Here is a 12619-nt window from a genome sequence, read left to right on the forward strand (position 1 = left end):
GCTGTCACCATGCCCTGCGCACCTTGATGAAATTATATTGGGCCTATATACCTTATAAATCATAAAATTCAAATGACTGACTGACCAAATAGCCTACAACAATGTAAACGAATTGTGTTAGTTATATATTTTTAACGAATGTAGGCTATTTACTGTGACTCATAAAAGAATGTATTTAACCACAGGCAGCCTGATATTCATCAGGTTTATTTAGAAAGTGGCGGAAGAAGTAGCCTATTCAGATTTTTTATGGGCCTACCCCATTGTAAGAAAAGCAAATGTTTTGATGTTTGTGACACTTGTATTTGTACATCAATTTCTTATTGCTCATCGAAACCAACAGAAAGCCTATAAGGCTATAGCCTACATGGGAAGCAGTGTGATCATGATGCAAAGCGTAAGAGCGTGTTTACAGGGAGAGGTCGAGAGTCTGTTGAGGAAATATGTGGATTGTCCCGCCCAGCCTGTTGAACAGGTGGAGCCGGTTACAGGTATAGGCCGACAGTGAACGCGCTGTCACACCGTGCACGTTTGGAGAGAAATGAACAACAGGTGTCCCGGCGGCAACACTCTCCACCACTTGGCCTCTTGTGTTTTTTGTCGTATCAACCAAGATGAAGCTCGCGGTTTTTTTGGCCTTCCTGAGTGTGGCTGTGATGGCTGCAATGATTTTCCAAGCCGTGAGCCAGGAGCTGACCCTGCGTTTTTTGAAAAGCCGCATGGTGGAAAACACGGAGCAGGTTAAGAGGAAGGAGGATGCCATCGTCGAAGTGAAAAGCAAAATCCAGGCGATGAAATCAAAGCTGGTGTTTGTCAACACCAACATAGATACGCTGAAGAAGAAGAAGACAGACAGTGAACAAAAAGCACAGGAGTTCAATAAAAATCTGCAGACCTGTAACACAGAGAAGGTAGGGACACACACACACACACACACACACACACACACACACACACACACACACACACACACACACACACACCTTTAAAACAGAGCCTGTACTAAGTCAGAATAAAGAGCACTTCTGATTGAAACTCATTCATGTTTTCAAGTATAGTTTCCACATTAGTGGTAAAAGGCTTTTATTATTACATTGACACACACACACACACACACACACACACACACACACACACACGACGCATGCTCATGATGTCCACCATTGACAGTGGGAAGTTGGCATAACTGGATCAACTTTGCTGTTGCATTTGATTCATGTTTCTATTGAACCCTTCCTCGTGCATTACCATATCTGCTGACAAATGCTTTCACCTGTGTCTTTATTAGCAAGATGTTGAGAAGAAGACCTCAGGGATGAGAGAGAGCATGAATAAACTCAAAGGTAAGGCAGCTTTTGTGTCACTTCTGCTGTTGCGTAATCATCTCAGGCCAGAGACTCAAAAGTGTGCTTCTGTACAACACTGGCCAATCCCAAACCGATGCAGATAGGAGACTGTACAAACCATAATGCATCTCTAACACCTTAATCAGGTTTTCTATTGGCCTTTAAAAGGCAGATGTTGGATTGGAGCTGCTGAGATCTGTCAGTTTGCACCTTCTTTACAAACACTTGTGATTAATAATCCAACCGTAGACTGTTAATAGTTATTGACTGTTAATGTTAACAGTCAATGGCTACAACCTACTAAGCTCCAGACACACTGTCCTTGGCATGACTAACTCACTGAGCTTATCTGCTCCAATTTCATTCATTTATTGTGTATTAAATATGGAACTTCACATTTGTTTATCTCTGGTGTATTGTGTCATTTCCTCAGCTGATCACGAACAGGCTAAAAAGAAGGCTCAAGAGGACATTCAGAGCTTGAAACAACAGATTTTGGATAGAGACAAAGCTATTTGTGCTTTTGCCGATACTTCCAAGGAGGAAGCACGGTAAGTAAAAAAACGCCTACTTGCATCTCCTGAATAAGAATGTATTTGTGGTCAGCAAGAGCTGTCCAGATCATGAAAAACTACAAAACAGTTCAAACCCATTAATCCCATTCGGCAACAGAACTGCATAGAGCCATGACTGTAAAACTTAAGATGTAAGGCAACCTTATGTCATCAGGACTCAGTACACCAAATTAACATTTTTTTTCTTTTCTAAATTTTGCAGGAAGCTGTGTGGACTGTAGTAAACTCAGAAACATTCAACATTGACTGGGAACAATAAAAAAGAGAAGCATGCCATGCAAATGAGGATAGAATTTGTAATTTTGCTGATGTGAGTACAGCTCTGATGGTTTCTTATGAGAAAGTAACAACTGTGTTGTTTTGTACATTCATTACTTGGAAGAGTTGCACAGTCATGGGGAGTAGGCCAAGATGTTGCAAGGTTTTGTACCATTTTGCAATGTTATTATTTTGGTGGGATCTAGTTATGCCCTTTGTCTCTGTAAAATACTTTTCCATAAATAAATGAACCTGACTGTCATGCAGATGCAATTTTACTCTGATTAAACCCGTAAAGCTATAATTTTTACACCTGAACCAGCCTGCTTCTGTGTTTGTGGCCCTTCCCTCGATAAACCATCAGTGATTACTAGCAACCACAAAAGTAAATAGGCATAGGTTTCATCTCTTGAGATATTTTGGGTGGGGAAGAATTTGTTAACCAAATGTACTGCATAAGGGTAAATAATAAGCTTATGTTCATGGAAATATCACATCAAGTCACATGTTGGAGTGTGAAAAGTTTAACTTTATTAAACACTCACTCAGAATATATTTTAACTGCCGAGCAGATAAACTTATTATTGAAGCCACAAAGATCAAAAATTGCCCCATGGTATCTGGAGTTTATATCAAATATTGCCTGACTGGTGAGCTTTCTGGTGTTCTTTCCTGATTTTAGAAGGTTGTCTATACTGCAGTGACATTACCAACACACTTGAACCAGAAATTATACGTAATGTGCACATATTTCTGACACATCTTATTCTTCTTTATCCATTCAACAGAAACCAAATTATGATAACAGTTCAATTATATGCTCCTCTACCTCCCCCTAGTGCAGAATCAAGGAATATACTGACAGTCTTTCTGCAAAATTCAGGTTTCATATTTAAGATCTACTTAGTCATTATATACCTCCACTGATGAAGAAATGTGTTCCTTCATTAGTATGACTAGTTTGTCTTCCATTTCCTGTCCTACCTCTTCAGCTGTTTCATTCTTGGTGCAGCCTGTCTGTCAGGTTTGAGTCTGCACCCTCAAACTTGTGCCTCCAGCTTGCTACTAATTGGTACTAAATGGTACATTCTGTTTTGGTAAACGGCATAACAAAGGTGCAGTTTCTGGAATAAAGAAAGAGAGACATCAGTTGAATCAGTCAGAATAATTTACTAACACTCTTTATTGATCCCCAAAGGGGAAATTACAATTTACACTATGTTGTTATTACACACAGGCCTGAAATACACACAAGATCAGGTTCCTATACATGCGCTCATGGAGAAATACTAGATTGAGTAGGCTGCGACTGCTGAACAGGCACCCTAAGCGGTGGGGGTGTGTGGTGCCTTGCTCAAGAGCACTTTGGCAGTGCCCCGAAGTTGAACTGGCATCTCTCTAGCTACCAGTCAACATTCCGTACTTTGGTCCGTATGAGGACTTGAACCATGACCCTCCAGTTTCCAACCCAACTCCTAGAGACTGAGCTTTTACCACCCCCAAACACCTCTTGAAAAGGTCAATGCACTGAAGTGACTTTAAAACAAAATGTGTCTTCAACATCACGTATTAAATCACGTGGTGTTCAGTGACATTGTTTTTCCATTACATTTTAAAGATAATTGCATTTTTTGTCTAAGCATTCAAATGTTATCAACAATTTAGTCCACAATGAGTTCTGACTTTTGTTTAGAAAAACAAAATGTGTGTAGAAAATTGTAAAACAATACTACAATAAGGGAAATAAGAAACAGAAAGTTAACACCCTGCCGGGGGTATATATTTTTTTTTGACAAGGTAGTTCAGATATCCTCAGGTCTTTTGGGTTTTGTGAAGAGGAAACAAAACGACATAAAGTATGGTTTTACCTTTTCAAATGTGTTATTGTGTAAGAAGTATTTGCCGTGAAGGATAGTTAGGTTTAAAAATGTGCTGTGTTCTATCTTAGGGGGACCATGTAACTTGTGCCTCAATACACAAATTTAGACAGGCTTTTTAGGTGTTAATGAACAGGCTTTATTAGGCCTCAATGGTAGAAAAATAACTTATGGAATAAAATAAAATACGTTACAACCTGCAACAAAATAATAGCTCTTTTCAAATAAATAAATATGAAATAATGTTCTAAATATGACCTATTCTGTGTCATCTTCAAAATCCAGCTTCAGCTAAATATCTTTTAAAACCTTTTCAATGTAATAAGATAAGGTTGTTCGGTGTCCGTGTGAGCTTTGAGATCTCCAGCACCTTTAGACATTGAAAAATATTTGCTAGCTTTGCACATGGTGCACTCTGCCTCCCACTTGGCCCGACCGGGATGGTACGTGTAAAAAAAAAATTGCAGTTCAACTGTGAAGCTGCAAGTAGGCTTTGGCAATTTGCGTGCAGTGCTGCTCCGCTGTCTGATCCGCTCCTTTATGTGATCCCTGTCTGATCTGCTCCGCTGTCTGATCTGCTCCGCTGTCTGATCTGCTTCCTGTATGTCCTCCCTGTCTGCTATACTCCCTGTATCTCCTCCCTGTCTGATCTCCTCCCTGTGTGTGCTCCCTGTCTGATCTCCTCCCTGTATCTCCTCCCTGTCTGATATACTCCCTGTGTGTGCTCCCTGTCAGATCTCCTCCCTGTGTGTGCTTCCTGTCTGATCTCCTCCCTGTATCTCCTCCCTGTCTGATCTCCTCCCTGTGTGTGCTCCCTGTCTGATCTCCTCCCTGTATCTCCTCCCTGTCTGATATACTCCCTGTGTGTGCTCCCTGTCTGATCTCCTCCCTGTGTGTGCTCCCTGTCTGATCTGATATGTAAAAAGTGGACGTTTGGTCACCCTATTCTATCTACCTGAGTTGTATACTTGTGAATACCAAAAATCAAAGCCTCACTATTTAAATTCAAATTAGGTGTGAAATTTTGAAGATTGAAACCAAGTACAGCCAGTCACATGCAAGGTGTAAATCACGTGATTCAATGACGCTGTTCGTACCGGAAGTTGACCGGCGCTGAATGAATCTGATGACACCGTGAAAGTCACCGGTAAAACAAGAGGGCCGTAGTTTTAGTTTTTGAGACAGCCAAACAGGACCAAGTGTTAAACATTGTGAAGGTATATAATTATATGCTTTTTACGGTGAATCAGTGGTGCTAGCCTTATACACGCTAACGTTACACAATCAGTTATAGACAGGCTGCTTGGTCTCTGTGAAAGCTTTTTCACTGTCCTCGTCATTTTAAACAGTGTTCAAATGGCAAGGATCCTTGGTCGAATATACAAGGGCTTTCAACGCCTCGGCTCACTCTCATCTACACAGACTCCACTCAGACACCCGCCTCCCACCGTTTCAGTCAGGGGGACCACCTTTATCCGGACCATGGTGGTACGTAGAATGTACACTGTTTTGATGAAAGTGCTTTAAATGACTGCTTGCATCTTTATGAATGGGATTTGCATCTGTGTGCCCTGTGAACTCACTTTCCTCTCCACCAGATGTTTCTCAGTTCAGCCTGAGATTCAATGTAAACGTGTGCGTTCCTGTTCAAACACTGGACATCAGGGGGAACAGAAAATGTAGAAGTCAAGTCAACAACAAAAAAAGTCTGCAAAATTCTGCAGCCCTCATAGTTCATAATCATTATTATTATTTACCTGTTACATATTTTTAAGAATGGAATTATAAGATTTGGGTAGCATACTTCATAACATTCAAGATCATATAATAATAATTTTATAATGCAGTATTGACATACAAATACGTGACCACTTTATAAGGTAACATGTAAAACACACACCCAATACAATGGCTAAGTTGTTAGTTAATGTTCCAATTTGATTGACACTGTCAGAGAGTTACAGTATTAATTTAACTGAATGTTTATTGTTTAGATTGTAGTTTGCAGGAGTGTTGAACTGTACTGCATAATATTGAGAGGTGATTTTAATATTTTGACAGTCCCATGTACAAACACGAGGGGGAAGAATATTAGAAACAGATTTTAATGTAACGCAGTCCAGTACTACAACACTGCAGACTCCAACCCCATTTCCAACATTCAACAGTTCCAATAGGCTAGACATACTAGCCAAGAAAACAAGGTCACAAAGACAGGTGTGTAGGGCTCTTCTTGTGATCTTCTAGAAACAAACATATCTTTATCTATATGCACTTATACTATACCCTGTTAATTAAAACTTAATAATATTATCATTATCATGTATAATTATGGCTGAGCTGTTGGATGCATTAGATTTTACAGGTGTACCTAAAGAGTGCATACATATTTAACATTGTGCAATTAAGAATGGGTTTTATATAAACAAAATAACATACTGGAAACATCTGTTAATAAACCAATGCACACATTACATTGATCTTAATCTCTGTAAATTCAGCAGTGCCATATGTTTTGGATTCAAACTTTGGTTTGAGAAGTTGTGGGGAAACAAAACAGGGGGTCTGGGGGTACTCCGCCAAAAACGTTTTCTATTTGAATCCCATTTCCTGCATTTCTGCATAAGTTTAGGGGCTATGATGATACAAAATCCAGAAAATAATTAAGTTGATCATTATAATTAATGATTCCAGAAAAAAATAGTACTAAACTATGTACAAGAAAAAGATGCTTACTTTCTTTATTGTTTAGAAATAGGGGGAAGATCACTGAGACTTTTTAAATAAATAATATATCAAATTTCAAAAATGAAGAGGACATGTCCCCTCTGTTACCAGTGGAAATTAACCCCGAGCTTGGATTTACAACATTGCCTCCAAGGGCCTAGTACAACCAGAGTTAATAAAGGGATAGTGACATCAGTAGAAATGGTATGATGGATGATACATTTCTATTGTTCTACTTTTGACATAATTCTATAACATTGCCTGTCGCAACACAGCCAACACAGTCCCAGATCCGGTAGTAGACCTAGGTTCTAAAGCATTTCCCTGTTCACTAGGCGCTGCCATCGCTTTTTTCCTCCAAGCCCCGGGACTTCAGCCTGCCTAACTCCTCATGGGGCTCGGAAATGATGCGGTTGTACGAGCATTATAACAGTCAGTGTGAGGTGGAGACGGAGGGAGGGGAGAAACAGGAAGGGCCGTGGCAGAGACTGCCAAGCTACAATCGCCTCCTCAAGTATGCTACAGGTAAAAGTGCACAAAATATCTATTTATTGATTAAATGTAGTTTCTAGGCCTGGGCACAGTTGGGTCATGACTGGTTTAAGTGTATATGGCTTATCATCTAGTAATGCATAACTTATCCTCAGGGTAAACTATTTTTTGTACTTGAACAACATATATATATACTGTGTGTGTGTGTGTGTATATATATATATATATATATATATATATATATATATATATATATATATATATATATATGAAAAATCCCTTCCACATTGTCACAATGTTTTGGAAGGTATTTCTCATAGTGATGAACCTACAGATAATTATCATACAAACCTGCAGCTAATTTTTTAGCTGTCCGGTTGATAGCTTTACTGTTTTGGTTTACTGTCATCAATCTCTTAGTGTTGTGTTCAGCCCCAGTGAAAACTTTGCAGTGAAAAATATATGAATATTGGACATTCAGGTGGCCAAAAACATGACTCAAAATGTATAACTGTTGACAGTTCATTTGTGTGTTTTTCCATCAGGTGGAGTGTATCTTAGTAAGATAATCCAGTCAAAAGCTCGTCTTTTTACCCGGAACATCAGAGACCCGGGGGCAGCATTTGAGTATGTTTTGTTTGTCAACAGTGAGGAGCAGAAGTGTATATGTATTTTCCAGGCTGGACACCTTCTGGAGGGGCCACCAGGGTGAGATGACCATTAATGTTTCTGAATACATTTATATGCGGGGGGGAGTTTCACATACTGTTCCTGCTTAAAAATACTCTACACTGAAAACAACACAATATAATTTGAAGACATTTACATATTATTATTTTAAACGATTTTAAGTCTTAGTCTGAGATATGCTAGTTTGAGGCACCACGGTAGAGGATTCCAGCCACAGAACCATTGTTGCAAGTCATACCCTTCACACTCCCCCATTTTCCATCTGCCTCTATATTATCCACCTTTAAATAAAGACAAAATGCCAATTATGCAATCAAAAAGGAATAATCTCATAAAATAGGCTATTTTTAAATCCTAGAACTTGGGTTGTATTTGATGTATAACAGACATTGCGTGTGTTTCCAGACATGTCCACGGGGGGGCAATAGCCACTATGATTGATACTGTGACAGGTACTCATGCGACTATACTCTCTGGACCCGTAATGACTGCCAACCTTAACATCAACTACCGCAGGTACAGTAAGAATACATTTTAAACACATACAAAGTCAATTTCTTGTGTAAATAGATGTAGTTATTTTGTCATACATAGTGCAGCAGAATTAACATTTGTAGCTTTGTTTAAATATTCAACACCATGTAAAATATCTTACCGGAAATGTTATTTGTTCATTGGTTAGCATAATGATAGATAAAGGGTTTCTGTACATTTTGAAGACCCAACAACCTTTATTCAGCAATATATACTGATGTTATTTAATCTCATCTCAGTATTAGGTGCTCTGGCTGAGCAGTCTGTGGAGCATAATTAGTATGTACTGTATTACTATTATCATTCATGATCAGTTTACCCTGACAAACACTTGTCTTGTCCTCAGCCCCATCCCACTGGGGAGCACAGTGTTGCTTGAATCTTCTCTGGAGAAGAAGGAAGGCAGAAAAACGTTAATTTCATGTAAAGTGACCAGCAGCGATGGCTCCAAACTCCACACAGAAACAACAGGTAAAGTACATTTTTATCCACACGTGTCTGATGGGACATGTTGGTATGAAAGCTTGTAGCTGGTCTCATGTCTGCTCTTTGATCTTCTGTATTGTCACCGTCCTTTTTTCTTTCATGCCTCTTGTGCAGCACTGTTCCTGTCAATCAATTTCAGCCACCTACTACTGGGGGAGTGACACAAGCACTGTCAGCAAGCTGAGGCCGCTGTGTGTGTGTGTGTGTGTGTGTGTGTGTGTGTGTGTGTGTGTGTGTGTGTGTGTGTGTGTGTGTGTGTGTGTATCATTGGTTTGCAGTATTTCTTGAGGAGTGTATTTGTCAGCTGATTCAACATGTTATAACTTATTACAACAAACTGTACAGTTCCATGATATACCTTTACTTGATTACCTCTTCTTATTATTACTAACACATCAACAGTATTTATCTAAACATAGTTTATTGAGCTAAACGTTAGGGCATTATTTATTGTAACTTTTACAATATTAATGGTTTTATGTCACACCGGGGCCTTTGGAAGTGAGATTGTTTCTCAAAATGTACTGATAATTACTATTTAGTTTCGTCCAATAAAGCTTTACCCATTGGTAATATATGAATTGAGCAAACCACATGTTTATATATTTGTCAATGAGTTACATTTTTTGTAAAAGGGAATGAAAATTGCATTACTTTCCTTTTTTGGTTAACAAAATTCCAAGGTTTTTGCTTCCAACCTTATAAATAACAAGGGCAAGTTTGTCATTTCTACAAACACATACGCACACACTGATAAAGATGTCCGGCTTGAACCACTTAAAAGAAGTAAGGAAACTTTTGCATCAGACAATAGTGTAGCTCAAGCAGGACTGGTCTTTGTATATCTACTTAATTTTTTTAACATCTGAAAAAAATCTTTGAGTGAAATCAAATCAATTTAATTATGTACAGTAGATCAAGCAAGAGTATTTTGCCATTGGATCTGGGTCTTGAGTTGGATATAGGATTGCAATGAGATTTTGCCAAAAGTGCATGCAAAACTATATACTATCTAAAGCATCTTTTAATTAATCCTATGATCAAACTTGATAGCTACACTGCTAATATAACTAACAGCATAAAATAGTAAGTTGCATAACTGTTATTGCAACACTGTTATTCCTATATTTGAGAAAAGTCAGGATTTTGTACAAAAATATGCCATTTAATTAATTTACCAAAGATGAGTGAAGAATGTCAGGTGCTGCTTTTTGTCAGTCAGTATTTTATGCATTTTTAGTAAAGATTATGTATTTTTCAATTTATTTTAAACTCAATTTTAGCTATCACTTTGACAAATTGGTGCAATCAAAGAGATTAACATTTGTAAACCACTAGTTAACAAGACTAAGTTTCAGGCTTCGTACACATTTTAAGTTATATTTTCAGGTGTGGGTTGTTAACTGTTACCCCACCATGTGGTGGATGTGGTCATATGTAAATAAGTGTGGATTTGTATGCCATGAGAATATTATGACTTACAACGGAGACACAAAGGGTTCAATCTTAAAATCATTATGATAGCAGTGTCATCTTGTTTATAGGCTGGTTTGTCTCACTCACTCTGACACTTTGAACATGTTTCAACAGTCAGATATGACTGATGCATGCCAGGATATGCCGGCAACACTGTCCACATCACAGAGATCAGTGCTGCTCAAGCAGCTACTGCAGACCACGATGCTGAAGAAGTGCACTTCTGAAAGACTTAAAAGCATGTGGAGCACTATTTATGTCATATTCACATATTACTAACTGTAGTTTGAAGACATGGCATTCTATGAATTTTTATATTGGACTATGAAACATGTAAAAGTAACATTAATGGATCATGCTGTAACACTAATGTTTACATGTTGGGGGAACAGAACTTGCTGCTTTTAACAACGGACCTGCAGCTATGGAACAAACATCAAATTAAATGAAAAGACAGAATGAGTTTAAATTTTCCTAAGGAGGACATTTTTATTATCATAAATTTAACATCAAAATGTTTGTGTTTTTAGTTTTGTGAACATTTCTAACTATGTTTTGTCACCTACCAACCCAGCCAGCAACCACCAGGCTTCAATACAGCTCTTAATTTTACCCAAACTGTCAGATGACTTACAGCTGGAACACACCGTATAGCAACTATTTTCATTTTGGCGCCCATGTTATCCAATCTGTCTAGCCACACCGGGTGCGTAGCGTCTGCATAGGCCTGTACGCTGCATCGATAGTTTCGGTGTCTCTTCTATTTCTTGCACATCCGGTATGAATGGCCAGGCTCTCGATCAGGCACGTATCTATGCTACGCAACACTTAAGGCTGTTTTATGCTTCTGCGTTGAATCAACAGCGTGCCCCCGCAGACCCTTCTGAGTCCTTCAGAAACCTTCTCCGAGCCCTCCACCGTAGCTAGACGTGCAGCTTCCAAAAAATTTAACTTTGCGTTGAGGCAACGCAGACCGCAAGGAATTTGTCGGTGTTTCAAGCAGCCTGCTGTGGGAAGTAGCGACATGCTAGTTCACGGACTTAAGCTTTGCAAATAAACTCAGACATATTTGGGTTACAATGATGGGGTTAGCCATTTGTAAAGTGTTGATTTGAAATTAGCACTTTGCAAGCAAGCAGTACTTTGTGTGCAGTTGTGCTAAGTTTATAAACAGGGAGGCGGACACCCTTGCAAATAATTTTAAACTTATTTCTGGTTACGGTACCTATTTTTTTTTTTTTTTTAACAAAATCTAAGCAGGAAAAGGCCAAACAAAAAACCTAATATTTTAGCACGATGGGGTTTGGAATCCTGAGTACCGTTTTGGTTAACATGTAAAGTTAAAGTTCATCAAACATGGAAATTAATACTGCTGGACTCAATTAAAATGTAAAAAAAGTATTTAAAGGTGCTCTTAGCAATGTCACACATGTTTTAGGGTACAATTATTGTCACATACAGCAAACATCTCCTCACAATCTGCAAGCTGTCTGTCCCCAGAACACACTGTAAAAAAGATGCAGTCTCTGTAGACAACCCATGGTCTACAAACAGCAACAAAAATGAACTGTAGGCTACCCACCTGCACCACGAAGCAAACACAAGCAGTGTTCCAGCGTTCCAGCCAATAACCAATAAGAAGCATTTTGGGGGGTGGAGGTGTGGGGGTTAGTGCAAGGAAGCACAGAAGTGAGGGGGAGGGGACGGTATGAGGAGGAGGGAGGGGCTATTCTCTTTTTGTTTTAAAATACTTTGAACGTCAAAAAGAAGTAACGTCACCCAACATCGCTTAGAGCACCTTTAACATGTGTCTTTTCTAGTAATATTTCCGGTGGTTCTCAGTCACTGCTTGTTATAGCTGTGGATTATTTCTGATAAAGCGCACTGATTTATATGACATACAACTTATAATACTAATCATATCATTCTTTTGTAGGCCTATCTTGTTTTTAAGCAATGTGCTTTGAATAATTCTAAGATTCAGTTTAGTTCTCACACAGTTTGGTCTGATGTGTGGTTTCTGAGTGTATATGGGCTCATCAGTACAGGCCTGGTGGTCTTCTGAGGGCCCCTCACATCTTTAACCTCAGTAAAGTGCAGTTGGAAATGCTACCTTAGTTCTTGTGTGTGTGTGTGTGTGTGTGTGTGTGTGTGCGTG

The 12619-nt window shown here is 38.9% G+C and overlaps 2 protein-coding genes across 2 annotated transcripts; both read left to right on the forward strand.

Moving 5' to 3' along the window:
* Positions 1-421: 421 nt before the first annotated feature.
* si:dkey-87o1.2 (uncharacterized protein LOC796684 homolog) lies at positions 422-2497 on the forward strand. The gene is made up of 4 exons (XM_034874464.1): positions 422-911; positions 1289-1343; positions 1780-1897; positions 2124-2497. The coding sequence occupies exons 1-4, from the start codon at positions 615-617 to the stop codon at positions 2140-2142; spliced, it is 489 nt and encodes a 162-aa protein (XP_034730355.1). The 5' UTR covers positions 422-614; the 3' UTR covers positions 2143-2497.
* Positions 2498-5150: 2653 nt separating this feature from the next.
* On the forward strand, positions 5151-9300 carry them4 (thioesterase superfamily member 4). The gene is made up of 7 exons (XM_034874463.1): positions 5151-5273; positions 5406-5544; positions 7119-7308; positions 7821-7983; positions 8371-8481; positions 8846-8970; positions 9100-9300. Exons 2-7 carry the CDS (start codon positions 5413-5415, stop codon positions 9144-9146), a joined length of 768 nt encoding a protein of 255 aa, XP_034730354.1. The 5' UTR covers positions 5151-5273; positions 5406-5412; the 3' UTR covers positions 9147-9300.
* Positions 9301-12619: the final 3319 nt, after the last annotated feature.

This window comes from Etheostoma cragini, chromosome 6 (genome assembly GCF_013103735.1).
Source record: "Etheostoma cragini isolate CJK2018 chromosome 6, CSU_Ecrag_1.0, whole genome shotgun sequence".
Lineage (NCBI taxonomy): Eukaryota > Metazoa > Chordata > Actinopteri > Perciformes > Percidae > Etheostoma > Etheostoma cragini.